Source organism: Heterodontus francisci, chromosome 6 (assembly GCF_036365525.1).
Source record: "Heterodontus francisci isolate sHetFra1 chromosome 6, sHetFra1.hap1, whole genome shotgun sequence".
Classification (NCBI taxonomy): domain Eukaryota; kingdom Metazoa; phylum Chordata; class Chondrichthyes; order Heterodontiformes; family Heterodontidae; genus Heterodontus; species Heterodontus francisci.
Genome location: NC_090376.1, coordinates 63,639,150 through 63,659,166, shown reverse-complemented (window position 1 = coordinate 63,659,166; position 20,017 = coordinate 63,639,150). Strand labels below are relative to the sequence as shown.

Genomic DNA, 20,017 nt, shown 5'->3' with positions numbered 1-20,017 from the left:
ACGCCACTGGACACCGGCTTCCAGTCACTAAAACAGCCGTCTGTCATCACTCTCTGTCGCCAACAGCTGAGCCAATTTTGAATCCACCTTATCAAGTTATCCTGTATCCCATGTGCATTTGCTTTCTTGATAAGTCTCCCATGTGAGACCTTGTCAAACGCTTTGCTGAAATCCATGTAAACTACATCAACTGCACTACCCTCATCGACACACCTGGTCACATGCTCAAAAAATTCAATCAGATTTATTAGGCATGACCTCCCACTGACAAAGCCATGCAAACTATTCCTAATCAAATTTTGTCTCTCCAAGTGGAGATAGATTCTCTCCTTCAGAATTTTCTCCAATAGTTTCCCTACCACTGACATGAGACTCACTGGTCTGTAGTTCCCTGACTTATCTCTACAACTTTTCTTAAATAGTGGGACCACATTAGTTGTTCTCTAATCCTCTGGCACCGCCCCCGTGGCCAGAGAGGAATTAAAAATTAGGGTCAGAGCCCCTGCAATCTCCACCCTCACCTCCCACAGCATCCTAGGACACAAATCGTCCAGACCTGGAGGTTTGTCCACTTTTAAGCCTGCCAAAACCTCCAATACCTTGTCACTCCCTATGACAATTTGCTCAAGAACCTCACAGTCTCTCTCTCTGAGTTCCATATCTATTTCCTCATTCTCTTGGGTGAAGACAGATGTGAAGTATTCATTCAACACCCTACCAATGTCCTCTGGCTCCACCACAGATTTCCCCCTTGGTCCCTAATGGGTCCTACTCTTTCCCTGGTTATCCTTTTTCCATTGATATACTTATAGAATATCTTGTGATTTTCCCTACTTTTACCAGCCAGAGCTTTCTCATGTCCTCTCTTTGCTCTCCTAATTGCTTTCTTAAGCTCCATCCTACACTTTCTGTACTCCACTAATTCTTCCGTTGATTTGCTCTCGTATTTGCTAAAAGCCTCTCTTTTCCTTCTCATCGTACCCTGATTGTTTCTGGCCATCCATGGTTCTCTGGGCTTGTTGCTCCTACCTATTACCCTCGAGGGAACATGTTGGGCCTGTACCCTCCCTATTTCCTTTTTGAATGCCCCCCACTGCTGTTTTGTCGATTTCCCGACAAGTAACTCATTCCAGTCTACCTTGGCCAGATCCTGACTTATGTTACTAAAATTCGCTCTCCCCCAATCCAAAACCTTTTTTTGCAACTTGTCTATTTCTTTCTCCATAACAAGCTTAAATTGTACCATGTTGTGCTCGCTATCACCAAAATGGTCCCCCACCAACACATCAACCACCTGTCCGGCTTCATTCCCCAGAATTAGGTCCAGCACTGCATCCTCCCTTGTTGGATCCTCCACATATTGAGCTAAAATGTTCTCCCATATACATTTTAAGAATTCCACTCCATCTAAGCCCTTAACATGATGACTATCCCTATTAATGTTGGGAAAGTTGAAATCACCTAATATAATTACCCTATTATTATTTTTACACACCTCTGCGAATTACGCACATATTTGCTCCTCAATTTCCCACTGACTATGTGGGGGTCTATAATAAAACACCCAGCAATGTGGCTGTCCCTTTTTTATTCCTAAACTCTACCCATAAAACTTCATTTGATGCCCCCTGCAAGATATCATCTCTCCTTACTGCAGTAACTGTCTCCTTAACTAATATTTCAATGCCCCCTCCTCTTTTACCCCCTCCTCTGTCTCAAAGAACAAAGAACAGTACAGCACAGGAACAGGCCATTCGGCCCTCCAAGCCTGCGCCAATCTTGATGCCTGCCTAAACTAAAACCTTCTGCACTTCCGGGGACCGTATCCCTCTAATCCCATCCTATTCATGTATTTGTCAAGATGCCTCTTCAACGTCGCTATCATACCTGCTTCCACCACCTTCCCCGGCAGCAAGTTCCAGGCACTCACCACCCTCTGTGTAAAGAACTTGCCTCGCACATCCCCTCTAAACTTTGCCCCTTGCACCTTAAACCTATGCCCCCTAGTAACTGACTCTTCCACCATGGGAAAAAGCTTCTGACTATCCACTCTGTCCATGCCGCTCATAACTTTGTAAACCTCTGTCATGTCGCCCCCCACCTCCGTCGTTCCAGTGAAAACAATCCGAGTTTTTCCAACCTCTCCTCATAGCTAATGCCCTCCAGACCAGGCAACATCCTGGTAAACCTCTTCTGTACCCTCTCCAAAGTCTCCACGTCCTTCTGGTAGTGTGGCGACCAGAATTGCACGCAATATTCTAAGTGTGGCCTAACTAAGGTTCTGTACAGCTGCAACATGACTTGCCAATTTTTATACTCTATGCCCCGACTGATGAAGGCAAGCATGCTGTATGCCTTCTTGACTACCTTATCCACCTGCGTTGCCACTTTCAGTGACCTGTGGACCTGTACGCCTAGATCTCTCTGCCTGTCAATACTCCTAAGGGTTCTGCCATTTACTGTATACCTCCCACCTGCATTAGACTTTCTAAAATGCATTACCTCACATTTGTCCAGATTAAACTCCATCTGCCATTTCTCCGCCCAAGTCTCCAACCGATCTATATGCTGCTGTATCCTCTGACAATCCTCATCATTATCCGCAACTCCACCAACCTTTGTGTCGTCCGCAAACTTACTGATCAGACCAGCTACATTTTCCTCCAAATCATTTATATATACTACAACGAGCAAAGATCCCAGCACTGATCCCTGCGGAACACCACTCGTCACATCCCTCCATTCAGAAAAACACCCTTCCATTGATACCCTCTGTCTTCTATGACCGAGCCAGTTCTGTATCCATCTTGCCAGCTCACCTCTGATCCCGTGTGACTTCACCTTTTGTACCAGTCATCCATGAGGGACCTTGTCAAAGCCTGAAGATTCTATATCCCGGGATATTGAGCTGCCAATGCTGCCCCTCCCTCAACCATGTCTCTGTGATGGCTACTATATCACAATTCCACATGTCAATTCTTGCCCTTAACTCATCCGTTTTACTTGTAATACTCCTGGCATTAAAGTAGAGGCCATCCATCCTGGTCTTACTCCCTTGAAACTTACTTCCGCTGTATTCCCTCTGACTTGTTTGCTTTCCTCTGTTTAGCTGTGTCCCTATTCTGCTAGGAGTCTGCGTCCCCACCCCTGCTAAATTAGTTTAAACTCCTCCCAACAGCACTAGCAAACCCACCAGCAAGGATGTTAGTCCCCCTCTGGTTCAGATGTAGACCGTCCCGCTTGTACAGGTCCCACCTTCTCCAGAAACGGTCCCCGTGGTCCAGGAATCTAAAACCCTCCCTCCTGCACCAACTCTTAAGCCTCATCTGTGCTATTCTCCTATTTCTATATGCGCTAGCACATTTTTCCCCAGAATAAAGCACACCAACCAGGTTTCTTTTATAAACAACAAAATTATCCATTTATTATAAACCAAGGTTTAACCAATGATAAAGTAAAACATGCACAATTTAAAATATTCTCGCCCTTTATTTATACTAGCCTTCATACTCACACATAGATACACAATCGGTTAACCAGGAGAAAAAAAGGGATTTTTTTGTTGCAAAGAAATAGAAGGAATAACAAAACCACTTCGGCTGAAAAGAAGGTATGGTTTGTCTCAGTGAGGTGTCCCAAAGGCGAATAGGCAGCTGTCAAGCATCTTCCTAGAACAGTTCTTTCCAGGCAATGTTGATGATCAGTTTTGGGTAGGCTCTCCAAGAGATGCAGCTACAGAAGGTCTTAAAGCAAAAATGCAGCAACAAAGGTTTTAGTTCCACACATTTGACATGCAAGTTCTTTAATCGTGCAGGCTTTCTTCAAATACAGGAGGAAATAGGAACACCCTTGATGCAGGATTCCTTTTCAAGAGAAACATGGGCTGGTATTCTCCTGACAGGTCAATAAGTAAGCTTCTTCTGTTTCAAGCCACACAACAACTGGCTTTTTTAACAGTTCAAAATGAAACTAAAACTTTTCCAGAAGTCCAGTCTCATGATCTCTATAAATCTTAGCCTGTCACCTCTCTTCAACATCTTTCCAATCCAAACCAATCACTGTTGTTTTTATTTGAAAACAGATGTCTTCCAGCAACTGTTTACAGTTACACTCTCAGTCCAAATCTTCTGGTGACCTTCCTTTTAAAAAAACCCACTAAGTTCAGCTTCTATGAAATCCTTTTCAGTTTTAAAATATAAATTCTCAAGTTTTGACAAAAAAGATGGAAATGCTCGTAACATAAGGTAAACATAGAGAAACATAAAGCGGTGGCGACAGAGAATAAAAGAGAGAGAGAAAGAGGGAGAGAAGGGCAACAGCGTGGACCTGATCAGAGACACCAGCGGTGGCAGCAGAGGATAAAAAATGAGAGAGAGTGCAGGGGAAAAGTGAGGACCTGATCGGCCTATTTCCAAAAAAGCAGACATCAGATTACAGCAGGGAAGTGATTGGTAGGTGCATATTAGGTTCTTTTAAAAAAAAAATACTAGGGCAATGATTTAAACTAGGACCGGGACACTATAAAGTACTGTATTAAATGTATAGGTTAACTAGTTAACTGCTTAATAAAATTTCAATTTGGGTAAACAATTAGTATTAAGAGTATTAGCACAGTGCAGGTCTAGAGGCATTAAGTAAATTTAATAGTTTATACAAGGTATTAACTAGTTTCTAAAAGAGAGAATAGAGGTTTTTGTTAGATCATGGATGGGCAGCTGAGACCTGTTGCTTGCAATGTGCTATGTGGGAACTTCAGGACACTTCATGTGTCTTAGGGGAACCACATGTGTAGGAAATGTGTCCAGCTGCTTGAGTTCAAGCTCAGGATTTCTGAGCTTGAGGGGCAGCTGGTGTCACTGCGGACCATCAGGGAGGATGAGAGTTTCCTGGATCGTACATTTCAAGAGGTGGTCACCCCACAGTTAGTGAGAGTTCAGGATGGTAGATGGGTGACCATCCAGAAGAGTAGGAAGAGGTAGGATGTGTAAGAGTCTTTGGGGTGTGTGCCACTCTCAAACCAGTACTCAGCTTTGGAGAATGCAGGGAGTGACAACACCTTGAAGGAGTGCAGTCCAGATCATGACATCAATGCACCAGCAACATAGAGAGGGCAGGTATTGAGTTCCTGCAGCCAGATTTTCAGGAGCTATGGAGAAGTTTAAAAGGTAGGACCTCAAAGGTAGTAATATTTTTATTACTCTCAGTGCCATGCCCTAGCGAGAGTAGAAATAGGAAGATAGGAAAGCTCAAGGCGTGACTTGAGGAATGGTACAGGAGGGAGGGCTTCAGATTCTTGCAACATTGCGACCAGTGGTGTGGCAGAAGGCACATATTCAAAGGGACGTGTTGCACCTCAAAAGGACTGGGACCAATGTCCTCGCAGGGAGGTTCACTAGTGTGATTGGGAATGGTTTAAACTAAATTGGTAGGAAGATGGGCACCAGTAGGTGCATTAAGAAGTGAGAGTGTTGGATAGTATTAGAGAAGAAAATAGTACCATATTAGGTAGGAGCAGACTAAGAAGGAGTACGAAGAATATAAAGACAGGTTTACAGTGCATGTATGTAAATATGCGAAGTGTGGTGAATAAGGCTGAAGAGCTACAAGCATAAATAGTCATGTAGGATTATGGTATAGTGGCAATAACAGAAACATTGTTTAAAAATGGTGAGGACTGGGTGCTTAATATTAAAAGATATAAAGTGTTCAGAAAAGATAGGGAAGCAAAGCGGGAGGTGGGGTAGCAGCACTGATTAGGGAAGACATTGTAGTGTTAGAAAGGGAGGATGTCCTTGAGGAGGCAAGAACTGAATCCATTTGGTTCGAGTTGAGAGTCAAAAAGGGTATGATCATGCTTCTAGGGGTATTCTATAGGCCCCCAAATAGTGAGATAGAGTGCAGGGAAATCACAGAGATGTGCAAGAACTGTAGAGCGGTGATATTAGGGGAATTCAATTACCCAAATATCGATTGGGATAATAAAAGGGAAGGAGGGGGAGGAATTTCTGAAATGTGTTCAAGAGAACTTCCTTGACCAGTATTTTCTCGATCCAAGTAGGAAGGAGGTATTGCTGGGGAATAAGGTGGGCCAAGTGGATCAAGTGTCTGTGTGGGGAACACTTGGGTAAGAGCGATCACTGTATCATAAGGCTTAGATCAGTAATGGAGAAGAACAAGGAACAATCTAAAGTAGAACTTCTAAATTGGAAGAGGGTTAACTTCAATGGGATGAGACGGGAACTGGCCAAGGTAAAATGGAACCAAAGATTGACAGGAAAAACTGTATGGTAATAATAGGTGATCTTCAAGAAGGAGATGTTTCAGGTACAGGCTAGGTACATTCCAACAAAAGTTAAAGGTAAGGGAATCAAAGCTAGGGCTCCTTGGATGATGAGGGAGATAGAGATTATGATGAAACAAAAAAAGAGAGTGTAAGATGCATGTCAGGTGAATTCTTCAAGCGAGAACCAGGCCAAAGACAATAAGTTGAGAAGGGACGTGAAAAGGAAAACAAGACTGTCAGAGACAGAACATGAGAATAGAACACTTAACATAAAAGGAAACTCAAAAATATTCTACTGTCATGTAAATAGTAATCAGGCAGTAAGAGGTGGGGTGCGGCCTACTCGGGCCGAAGAAGGTGACATATGCTTAGAGGCACAGGGCAAGACTAGAATACTTAAAGAGTACTTTGTGTCGGTGTTTTCTAAGGAAGAGGATGCTAACAAAATATTGGTAGAAGCGGAGAGAGTGGAGGTAATGGATGGAGTAAAAATTGATAAGAAGCAAGTACCGGAAAGGCCAGCCATGCTTAGAGTGGATAAATTGCCTGGTCTGGATGGCCAGTATCCCAGGTCGCTAAAGGAAGTTGGAATGGAGATAGCGGATGTTCTTGCCATAATCTTCCAATCTTCCCTTGATTCAAGGGATGTGCCAGAGGATTGGAGAGTGACAAATGTGACACCCTTATTGAAGTAAGGGTGTAAGGACATTCCTAGTATCTACAGGCTAGTCAGTTTAACATCAGTGGTAGGTAAGGTTTTAGAAACAATAATCACAGAAAAAAAAAATCAACAGCCTCTTGGAGATGTTTGAGTTAATTAGGGAGAGCCAGCATGGATTTTCAAAAGGCAGATGGTGCTTGACTAATCTAATTGAATTTTTGATCAAGTCACAGAGAAGGTTGATGAAGGGAAAGCAATGGATGTTGTCTATATGGATTTTAAGAAAGTGTTTGACAAACTACCACATAAAAGGCTGGATAACAAAATTGAGGCTCATGGAATAGGACAGTCAGTGTCAGCTTGGATAAACAATTGGCTTAAGGACAGAACACAGCAAGTCATGGTAAATGGTTGTTTCTCAGACTCAAGGATGGTAGACAGTGGTGTTCCCCAAGGTTCAGTGCTAGGACTGTTTTTTTGACATACATAAATAACTTGAATATTGGAATACAGAATAAAATTTCAAAATTTGCTGATGATACCAAACTTGGAAATGTGGCAAATATTTATACCAATCTACTGCAACAGAACACAGATAGGCTAGCAGAATGGGCAAATGGAATTTAATAGAGAAGTGCAAGGTGATGCATTTTGAAAAAGGGATAGGAAGAGGCAATATAGACTTAATGCACAGTTCTAAAGCATGTACAGGGACAGAGGGACCTGGAGGTTCATGTGCATAGATCTTTAAAGGTGGCAGGACATATTGTGACAGTAGTTAGCAAAGCATATGGGATCTTGGGCTTCCTAAATAGAGGCATTGAATACAAAAGCAGGGATGTTATGCTGAACCTGGTTAGGGCACAGTTCTGGTCACCATACTTTCGGAAGATCTTTGAGAGGGTGCAGAGGAGATTTACTAGAATGTTTCCAGGGATGAGGAAATTCAGCTATAAGATTGGGTTGGAGAAGCTGGGGTTGTTCTCCTTGGAGCAAAGGAGATGGAGGGGAGATTTGATAGAAGTGTACAAAATTTTAATGGGTTTAGATAAGGAAGACAAGAAAAGCTGTTCCTGTTGGCTGATGGTACAAGGACTAGAGGATACAGGTTTAAGGTTTTGAGTAAGACATACAGGGAGGATGTGAGGAAGAGCTTTTTTACACAGCACACGGTAATGACCTGGAACTCACTGCCTATAAGGGTGGTGGAAGGGGAGATGATCAATAATTTCATAAGTAAATTGGATGGGTAAATAAGCTTACAGGACCACAGGGATAGAGCAGGGGAATGAGACTGATTGGATTGCTCTACAGAACCAGCAATTGGCCGAATACCCTCCTTCTGTGCAATAATAATTCTATGACCCTCTTTCCTCGAGTCAAGGAATCCAGAACATGGGATTGCATTCATAAAATTAAACCTAGGCCATTTAGAAATTGTCAGGCAAATCCCCCACTTGCCAAGACTGAGGCACACATTATTTTGCCACATGAATATTAAAACTTAAAATTTCAAGCCCCTGACTGGAAGGACATTTGCATAGTACTAGCAATATTGGAACAATGGAGACCATTGAAGGCAACCATGACTATGAACTTCTTCACATAGGGATTCATCTGCGCTAGAGCAGGCAATATCTTTACAATCACCCAGTTTGCTGTCCGCTGCTGAATTGGGGAGGTGACTGACATTCCTTATGCCAAGAGAGGGGAGTACATTGTCTTCTCTCTGTGAAGAGAGAAGCAGACAGAGCATGCATGTGGCTTCACCAGGATAGCAGGCTTTCCCATGGTGCAGGGTGTCATTGACTGCACAGATGTAGCTTTGCGGGAACTGCATCTAAATGGAGAGACATACCACAACCACAAAGGGTTCCACCCTCTTAATGTGCAGTTAATGTGCGATCATACTCGTATAGGTGAATGCCTGTTATTCTGGCAGTAATCATGATGCCTTCATTCTGTGACAGTTACTCTACTATCAGTATTTCATGTCCCATGTCAAATCAGAGGGTGGCTGCTAGGCAACAAGGGCTATCCACTGACCATCTGGCTTATGACTCTGGTGCATAACCCAAGCACATATGGGCAGCATAAATATAATGAGAGTTATGCTGCCACATGGAATGTCATGAAGCAGACCATTGGGAGGAGGCAACCAATAATCTTCTTTCCCACAGGACTGTCAATGATCAACTTATCTGGTTGTGGTACCAGTAAATATAATCTTAATTCCCCTGTTACAGCCACATGGTGAGGGATGTGGTTGGTTCCCACTATTCAACTCCCACCTGACTGCTCCAAGTGTTTTTTGTTGTTAGGGTTTAACCCCTTTGTGTTTTATTTGTTAAATAAACAGACAGCAACAGGATTTTTTGCAGGTTTAAAACAGAAAAATCAATTATTTGTTGATCAATGCACCTTAACCTGAAATTGTCGCATCACAGCAACTCACACATTCGCTTGCACATGCACACACACATATATACACACACACACACAAGAAGAGACAGAGGAAAAAGGGTAAGCATTTGTAAGTGGGGGACGGTTTCAGGGGTCACAGCAAACCTGTTGAATTCTCCTGGAAGTAAAGTTCGCGCTGGTTGGAAGCCTGAGGTATTTGTAGGTTTCTATTTTGGTTGAAAGCTCAGTAGAAGATAGTGGATCACTTTAATTCACTGCTGTATATGTATAGATGGAGAAATATACAGCAAGGTTTCTTCTGCTTGCTGGATTTCACCCATCCCCTTAGCTGGAAAAACTGGTGATGCTTCTTTCTGGATCTCTCTCTCTCTCTAGGGCTGCCTTTTAAGGTAAAAGTTTGTTACATCTCACCTCTGCTGGGAGACAGGGATCTTTGTCTCTGTGGTGACCCACAATGGCCCAGGATGTGGCTACTTCAAGCCTTCTTTGTTTCAGAAGAACACATTCAATTCAGGAATGTTTCAGGATGTGTTTAGGATGGGTGTAATTGACACCTCTTAACTTTGAAGGTATTCTTTGTTCTAAGCAGACAGTTTGAATATACAAAGGCCAGGATTTATTTTACCTTTGGTGTCCATTTTGTAACACATTGTTCACTTTTTAAAAGAAAGATCCATTTTTAAAAGACACCGTGGCGGCACAGTGGCGCAGTGGTTAGCACCGCAGCCTCACAGCTCCAGCGACCCGGGTTCGATTCTGGGTACTGTCTGTGTGGAGTTTGCAAGTTCTCCCTGTGACTGTGTGGGTTTCTGCCAGGTGCTCTGGTTTCCTCCCACAGCCAAAGACTTGCAGGTTGATAGGTAAATTGCCCCTAGTGCAGGTAAGTGGTAGGAGAATTGTGGGGATGTGGTAGGGAATATGGGATTAAAGTAGGGTTGGTATAAAATGGGTGGTTGATGGTCAGCACAGAGTCAGTGGGCTGAAGGGCCTGTTTCAGTGCTGTATCTCTAAATAAAATCAATTTTTATAACTCCTCTGATGACACAAAGATAGGCAGGAAAGTAACTTGTGAAGAGGACATAAGGGGGTTACAAAAGGATATAGATAGGTTAAGTGAGTGGGCAAAGACCTGGCAAATGAAGCATAATGTGGGAAAGTATGAAATGTTCCACTTCGGCAGGAAGAATAAAAAAGAAGCATATTATCTAAATGGTGAGAGATTTCAGAGCTCTGAGATGTAGAGGAATCTGGGTGCATGAATCGCAAAAAGGTTAATATGCAGGTACAGCATGCAATTAGGAAAGCTAATAGAATGTTATCATTCATCTCGAAGGGAATTGAATACAAAAGTAGGGAGGTTATGCTTCAGCTATACAGGGCATTGGTCAGACCACATCTGAAGTACTGTGTACAGTACGGGTCTCCATATTTAAGGATGTAACTGCATTGGAAGCAGTTCAGAGAAGGTTTATTAGACTAATACCTGGAATGAGCAGGCTGTCTTACAAGGAAAGATTGGACAGGCTAGGCTTGTATCCGCTGGAATTTAGAAGAGTAAGAGGCAACTTGATTAAAACATTTAAGATCCTGAGGGGCCTTGGCAGGATAGTTATGGAAAGGATGTTTCCCCTTGTGGGAGAATCTCAAACTAGGGGTCACTGTTTAAAAATAAGAAGTCGCCCATTTAAGACAGAGATGAGGAGAAATTTTTTCTCTCAGACTTTCTCATGACTCTTTGGAATTCTCTTCCTCAAAAGGCAGTGGAAGCAGAGCCTTTGAATATTTTTAAGGCAGAGGTAGATAGATTCTTGATAAGCAAGGGGGTGGAAGGTTATCGGGGGTAGGTGGAAATGTGGAGTAATCAGTTCAGCCATGAACTTATTGAATGGTGGAGCAAGCTTGAGGGGTCGAGTGGCCTACTCCTGCTCCTAATTCGTATGTTCGTATGTATGTTTGTATGTTCCGTTTTAGTTTCTTTTTCTCGTTGTACTTCTTGTAAGCATGTCACCCCAGTCACAAACAGTCCCACACCTTACCTTCCCTCTGTTATGGACCTTCACAGCTTCCTCTTGGCCAAGGCTCAAATGCTGAAATAAAAGCTATTACAAAACAATCATTCCAAACCAACCTTATCCAACAAACCATCCAATATTGCATACAAAAATTAACCAATCACCTTTATGCATTCCTTTAGTGTCTGTCTTGTGGGTGCCTTGGTTTTAAAAGTTTGATGATAAGGAAAGACATGAGAAACTGGGGCAAGAAACAATTTGGGACAGACAGTACTTCAAGGTATGTCAGAATTCTAGAATGAAAGGCATAGGCAAAAATGAAAAGGAAAGGTTAGAAAAGATGTCATAAAGAACATCTTTATACCAAATGATCTTCCTGGTAGAGTACAGGTTGAAATCTTAGACTTATTCAAAAGTTAGTATGATGATGTGATGGAGGTAAATAAAAGGTTTTTATAGATTGATGAGGTAAGATGGACTGAATGGCCTGTCTGTATGTACCATGTGATATTATAAACTGCAGCAAAATGCATCTAAAGGGATAGAATCCTTAAATGTGGGTGATTATTTTGAGCTGGACAGAAGTCCTATTTGTATGTGAAAGTTAAATTGAAGACAGGTACTCTACCTTTGTTTAAGCTTGCTATTACAAATAGTAAGTCTGCATTAGATATTCTCTTGGGTTTAACATTATCAAGAAGCCCTGAAGCAGATCAGCATATCCTACAATCAGCACTTTACCTTCACTGTCCAATATCTAGTCTTACAATACTATAATTCAGGATTATAACAATAAAACCATCAATATATGAACTTGATAGAGTCACCATCATTTACACCATTCCTACTTATTCCAGTCGCTTATATCGGGCAAATGTACTGACCATTTTTATTACCACCGGTGTCAATTACAAAGGTGCCCATTTAAACTGCTTTAAGGGTTCTGGCTATTGCAGGCAGTTTGGCAGCTGTTTGCACAATCTATTTCTTTACAATCCCACTCACAAATTCTAGCTCTGGTTTACAGGTTTAAAATTGAAGTTTAAAGTCTAACTCACCCTCTGTAATCGGAACTGCCTCTACTAGACAGACCCCTGGCCTCGACAATTGACATGGGCTTGAGAATCCCAAGTCCCAGAAGCAAAATGTTATACTTTGTAAATTAACGTAGCATACTAATATGCCTAAACTTCTGATGGTTTCAGTTATAGAGCTCCAAAGACTGTGAGGCAGGGAAATGTGTGATGAATTTGCATTAAACAGCTGCATGTTAAATTGTTCTAAATGCTGACAGGTTCAGAAACATAAAGTCAGTATGGAAGTGGGAAATGAATAGAAATGAGAACAAGTGATTACTCAGACTGCTTTTTAATAACATTGGTGCTGTGTGGGGACATGGTATTTCTTTAATCAGAAAACAGCAGTGTTAAGTGTGTAATCAAGAAACATGGCTCTCCACTGCATACTGCAGGCAAATTGTGTTGACTCCAAGGTGCCTGCTATGAGACTGTACTGCAATCTCACACATGTTCTCACATACATTTTTTCTATCTTCCAATAGGTGGATTGATTAGAGTTTTAATACGATAATGTTGATTGTAAGCCATTAGACTGAAACATAGTGGTAATGTTACTGGACTAGTGATCCAAAGGCCTGGATCAGAGGCCATGGCAGCTGGAGAAATTTAATTTTGATTAATAAACCCCGAATAAAATGCTGGTCTGATCATGAAACTATTGGATTGTTGTAAAAACCCATCTGGTTCGCTAATGTCCTTCAGAGGAGGAACTCTCCCTAGCCTACCCAGTCTGGCCTACGCGTAACTCTAGATCCATAGCAATGTTGTTGACTCATAACTGCCCTCTGAAATGGCCGAGCAAGCCACTCAATTGTATGAAACTGTTACAGAAAAAAGCACTGGAGGTGTACCTATACCACATGGACTGCAGTGTTTCAAGAAGGCAGCACACCACCAGCTTCTCAAGGGCAATTAGGGATGGGCAAGAAAGGCTGGCCTAGCCAGCGATGCTCAAATGCCTAGAGCAAATAAAAAAAAAATGCAGGTTTGTTTTGCATATAATATGAGTGAACACCATCCTGACTTAGAAATAAAATAACTAAGAAAACTTAGAAATATATTGCTGTTCTTTCACTGTTACTGGAACAAAATCCTGGAACTCCCTCCCTGACAGCACTGTGGGTGTACCTACACCACATGAACTGCAGCGATTCAAGAAGGCAGCTCACCACCACCTTCTCAAGGACAATTAGGGATGGGCAACAAATGCTGGCCTTGCCAGTGATGTTCACATCCCATGAATGAATAAAAAAAGTCCAGTGAAACTTTATCAATTTCATCATGCTCTCTATAGCATAGATAATAACAAAGTATGCCACAATACCCCTTTTTAGTAGGCTAATGACACTTTATTGACTAGGAAATCGCTGAAAATTAATCAGCAGTAAAGTTGCAAAGTGAGTTCTCACCTTCTGTGTCTGATTTACATTATTGATTACTGCAAACCCACTTTTTTGTCTTGGCTAGACAGAAAACCAAAGACTTGTTAAATTTTGACCCCCGCTCCCCACTGCTGACCGCCCCTTCCCCACCCCCCATCCCCCCCAGCTCTTCAAATTAGAAGGTCGGCCAGTTTAGCTGCCAGTTTAATCTGCTAATGCTCTCCTACCTGTGAGCTCCTGGCAGCTAACTTCTGCTCTCCACATTTCAAGGAAATCATTCCAACCTAACATGTGACTGTTTACTAGAATATTGGGGTGAATAAACCTCACTATCTCAAGATAATATGGAAATGGAGAAACACCAAACTAGGCAATTGTTTCTATTGGTCTTAATTTCCATTCCCAAAGTAGGTGTGTTCAGTTGATTAAATCCCTTGTAAGGAAATGGAACAATAGCAATATCTTAATATAAATTGTATGAAATTTCTCATATGTCAAACAGTCAAAAATCACGAAAGGTGACATTTGCCTTCCAACATATTTCATTGAAACGTGCTTCTTTGCAGTATAACAAACTTTAGCTGTCACTAAATATTTCTGGTATTCTAACATTGTATTTTAATGAACTTTCTTTTAAAAAGTACATATAAAAAGTAGGGAAGATGCTATCCTGAGTAAAATAGCTATGCACCATATCATACTTTCATATGAGACCAGTTAACTTTAAGTAAAAGTTTTCTGAAAGGTATTATACCATCACATGACAATTTAAAGCATCACATACCAAATTTCTAAATACATCTTTTCTAAGTGTTACAGCATGTTGGATAAAATGGTTTACAACCTCCTCTTCTGGTACACATAATATTCCACACTAAAGGAGAATCATTACTGTTTTGTGGAAGAAATTTCAGCCACTCAGTTCTGAAAGAGTCACACAGCATAATTTTACTTTTGCAGTATGTCTGTACCATTAAATCCCAGTGAGGTAACGATATTAAAGAAACACAAGTAATTGTGTTGGCAATGAGACTGGTATCGTCATGCCATGGATGATGCAATTGCACAGCATACTTTATTTATTACATAATTGTTTGTATCACAAATATATGCAAAATATAGTAATGCCAATAATTATCATTATTACCAAAGGAATCCTGTATAACAAAGTAGTTCTTCAATAACATTTTTGCAGGTGGTTTGTTTTTCGCCAAACAAATGCGTGTAAGGAGGTATGTGACCATGTTGGACCCCTTTCAGGAAACCTATGGTGATCGGATAGGTAGCCTGATGTTCTTTCCTGCTGTCATGGGAGAGCTGTTTTGGACAGGATCTGTTCTATCTGCTCTTGGTGAGAAAATATTAATGATAGCATTTTTGTTTGTTTGTTTTCCTGTAAAGAATAATGAAATAGATCAAAAGAAAGTTCTTTGTGTAGTTTTGAAGCAAGAAGCAAAATATTGTAGCCCCAAATTTGTGAGACTCTACTCCCAACACAGAATCTTGCTTAACAAGAGAGTAAATGGAAGAATTAGGAATTGATTTCAACCCACCCGATCCATCCTGCTCCCAATTTTCTTGTCATAAAAATCGATGGTCAGAAATTCTGCAGCACCAAAAATTAGGTGCAATGATCTCTATGCCTGATTCTCACATCAGCATTTCTGTCAAGCACAACTCCAGGCTGGAAACAGTCTCACAAGCTCAGAGCTCACCTATCTCCTCAGAACAGAGAAAGTTAAGAGGAGATTTGGTAGAGGAGTTCAAAATCATGAATGGTTTTAATAGACTAAATAAGGAAAAACTGTTTCCAGTGGCAGGAACCAGAAGATGGATTTAAGGTGATTGACAAAAGAACCAGAGATGACATGTGGAGACATTTTTTAAACAGTTGTTGTGATCTGGAATGCTCTGCCTGAAAGGGTGGTGGAAGCAGATTCAATAATAACATTCAAAAGAGAATTGGATAAATAACTGAAGGAAAAACAAACACAAGGCTATGTGAAAAAGACAGGGGATTGAGTTAATTGGATAGCTCTACCAAAGAGGCAACTCAAGGACAATGGGCCTAATTACCTCATTTTGTGCTGTATTATTCTATGATTCTATGATCCATTTAAAAGAAAACACATCTGACAGGCAGTACTCACACAATACAGCAAAGAAATATAATCTAAGTATATTAGATTATGTGCTCAATTCCTGGAGTAGGGCTTGAATCTCCAAACTTCTGACTGATGAGGTGAGAGTGCTACCAACTGACTGAGCCTAGCAAAGACAGGTGAACTGAGCTGACACCACCCCCAAGGTTTATCACACAGACTTTTACAGCCAACAGGCATAGGGCACATTTATTCCATCAATTTTACTTGTGCAGTTTTTTTAAACTTTAAAAAAGTGGTAAACCAAAGTTGAATAGAATTGAGATGATGAGGTAAATCATGAAGTAACAATTAGGTGCCAATAAACTTGGGTTTTAAATTGGCATTTGTAGGAAGAAGCAAAGACTGTGGAGGTAAAGTGGCTGAATTTTACCAGCCCCCCAATGTCCGGGGTCGTAGCAGAGGGGCCCAGAAAATCCTTCGGGGAGAGGCCTGCCATGGGCCTCGACGCCGAGAAGGCTCTGCCCCATTTTCCCGGCGGGGGCGATGAGGCCTCGGGACCGCCTCCCTTCTGCTCGGCAAAAAAAAACTTAATTTACATATGTAAATAAATGCTAATAAAGGAATAATTACTTACCTCGTCGCAACGGCCGTCCCACACCGCTATTCCGGCCAGTTGAGAGCAGCAAAAACGAAACCAATTGGCTGAGGGAATGGTGGGAAAGGGTTGAAGGTTAAAGTAAAGAAAGTTCAGGGGGGAGAGGTCGTAATCAAAAATGTACTTATTTTAGGGGGAGAGGACAAAGATAGACTTATTATTCATTGCTGGGGTGGGAGAGGGGATTGGAAGTGTAAATAAAATTTTATTTCAATTTGTTGCAAAACCTGTACCTTTAAACATTAAAATGAAGCGGAAGGTCCTGAAGCCCTTTAAAAATGGCAGTGGACGCTGTTGCCGGGGACGGAGTACGCACCCCCTCTACGTCATCAGGGGAGGGCGGTCCACCCCCTCCATGTGAATGAGCTGCTGCGCGAAATATTTCTGCGGCTCTGTGGCACACGTCTCGCACGTGTGCTGTGAATTCTTGGAAGCTTGCCACCGCCCAAATTGTTTGAGGATCTGCAAAAAAAATGAGTTAGCAGAGAGAAAGATTGATATGCTTGAAGCTGTAAAAGGAAAAAAAAAGTGCATGGAATGGCATAGCTTAGGAAGAAATAGGAGCAAAACTCAGAGGAACGCTGACCATATCAACATAATAAATAGAAGCAAGAAAGATCATAACAGAGAAAAAGATATAAGAACAAAGAGGCATGAGAGGAATTACCTATCATAGCAAAATATTTTTCTATTATCTGGTTCAAGTGTCTCAGAGGATTTGAAGATTTTTTCCAGACATGGAAACAACTTCTAAATCTTGGATGGACTTGGGATTTATAGAGTCAACAGTTGTCAAAGGGTGAAGAGGTTTTTGGCATGAAACAGGAAACAGAGCGTCTTGGAGGCAGCTTCAGCAAAGAAAGAGATTTGGCAGTTCTACTTCAGGTCACATGAGAAAGTAATTCTTAGAAGCTCGTAGCTGAAGATCTAAGGGTGAAACCATTAAAGGCAAGAAATTATTGTTGCTGTTTAAATTTACAAGAGATGTACCCCAATAATAAAGTCGACATCAGTGAGTCATATAGACCAGGGAGGTCTTAGTTTTGACCCTTAATCTGTGTTACGTTAGTTGTTCTTAGCTGAGGCTATGGCAGAGGAACTACAGTTGGCTGCAGCACAATTGGATATGTTAAGAGATTAGTCAAACACGGTACCTGCTCCTTAATACTCTGCAGCAATCTATGCTAGAAGTTCACATGTGAGAAAGTTGGTGAGAATAGGGTTGAACTAAATTTTGGTAGCCTCCACAGTTGAATAGCATACTAATGCTTTTGGTGATGACTCACAAATGAATAATGGCCAGTTGCATGAAGTGATCGAGGTGGCTGATGCAATGGAGCTCCTCAGTAATGATAGAATCAATGTGCTGAGGCAAGGAGGAGAGAAAGTTGGAGGAAAAGACTGAAGAAGGTTAAAAATGTGAGAGACATGAAAATACTGGGAGTTAGATTGGATAGCTCCTGAAAACGGGCACTGGGATTGTGATGCACAATAATGAATTATGTTCATTGCAACACAGGCTGCATGCCAACTTCATGCTGCCTGCGGATTTGAATGATTTCAGCATCCAGCCAGCACTAACTGCACTGTTGATTAGCATCACATCAGCAGAGAGCCAAGATTATGAATGGCTAGCACCAGGTAAATCTAGCCTGCACTGCTTAAAGCTAGCCTATACCTCTTAAAGGTGCATTGTGGCTGGAGAATGTGCTGCACAAAGTGAATCTGATCTGGGAAACATTGAAGAATGGAATGACATGGGAAAGAGCAGGCTGTGAAGTTTTTGGATGGGGCACTGATGACCTTGATGGAGGAAATGGAAAGGAGGAGAGATGTCCTGTATCCTTAGGGTGCTAGGAGGTCATCTAGACACACGCTCAGAAGGCACTGAGAGAAGATGGCCACGGAGGTCAATGCCAGAATACAAGCTGGGAGAACGTAGATACAATGCTGCAAGAAGTTCAATGAGTGCACACAAGTGGTCAAGGTCAGAGAATGCATCTTCAAATGCCATTTCCTACCAACTGCACTACTATCCTCTGGGACAGCTCAATTCATCACACCTCCATCATTCACCTCCCAACAATCTACCAGAACTCATACTAACATTCGAAGAACAAAGAACAAGAACAAAGAACAGTACAGCACAGGAACAGGCCATTCGGCCCTCCAAGCCTGCGCTGATCTTGATGCCTGCCTAAACTAAAACCTTCTGCACTTCCGGGGACCGTATCCCTCTATTCCCTTCCTATTCATATATTTGTCAAGATGCCTCTTGAACGTCACTATCGTACCTGCTTCCACCACCTTCCCTGGCAGCAAGTTCCAGGCACTCACCACCCGCTGGGTAAAGAACTTGCCTCGCACATCCCCTCTAAACTTTGCCCCTTGCACCTTAAACCGATGTCCCCTAGTAACTGACTCTTACCCCCTGGGAAAAAGCTTCTGACTATCCACTCTGTCCATCCCGCTCATAACTTTGTAAATCTCTATCATGACGCCCCTCCACCTCCGTCGTTCCAGTGAAAACAGTCCGAGTTTTTCCAACCTCTCCTCATAGCTAATGCCCTCCAGACCAGGCAACATCCTGGTAAACCTCCTCTGTACCCTCTCCAAAGCCTCCATGTCCTTCTGGTAGTGTGGCGACCAGAATTGCAAGCAATATAAAGCTCTAGTTCAGCCACAAGAAGAGTATTGTGCCCAGTTCTGGGCACCACACTTTAGAAAAGATGTGCAGGTCCTTGAGAAGGTGCAGAGGAGATTTACCAGAATGGTTCCAAGGATGAGGGAATTTAAATACAAGGTTAAGTTGCAGAAACTGCTGGTGTTCTCTTTGGAACAAAGGAGGTTGAGTGGAGATTTGATAGAGGTGTGCAAAATTATGACACGTTTAGATAAGGTAGACAAAGAAAATCTGTTTCCATTGACTGTTGGCACAAGTACTGGGGACACAGATTTAATGTTTGGGCAAGAGATACGGGGGGATGTGAGGAAGAACGTTTTTACGCAGTCAGTAGTATCGATGACGGTGATTGAAGCAGAGGAGATGAATGAGTTCAACAGGAAATTGGATAAGCACTTGAGGAAAATAAATTTATAGGGCTACAGGGGTAGAGAGGGGGAATTGAACTGACTGGAATGCTCTACAGAGAGCCGAGATGGACCCACTGGGCTGAATGGCCTCCTTCTGTGCTGTTATGACTCTACCTTGTCACCCAATAGCCACACTTTTGTTTGCTGTGGTGGCTATAATGCAGCTGGCACAGCTGACTGAGGCAGAATGAAGGCATTATGACTGCTGCCAGGATACTGGACATTGACTCTGCATGATTCACTGCCTATGGTCGCACACCATCTGCTTGTTGAGGAAGTGAAATCCCTTTCAGTTTCAGTATGTGGCATGCGGTACCTGCAAA

At 42.1% G+C, this 20,017-nt stretch overlaps 1 protein-coding gene across 1 annotated transcript in view; it reads left to right on the top strand.

Moving 5' to 3' along the window:
• The window catches only part of LOC137371576 (high-affinity choline transporter 1-like), a 121,869-nt gene that overhangs the window by 28,448 nt on the left and 73,404 nt on the right, over positions 1-20,017 (top strand). The window contains exon 3 of the mRNA XM_068034414.1: positions 15,037-15,192. Within this exon, the coding sequence (XP_067890515.1) occupies positions 15,037-15,192 (156 nt within the window). The remainder of the gene's footprint in view (positions 1-15,036; positions 15,193-20,017) is intronic.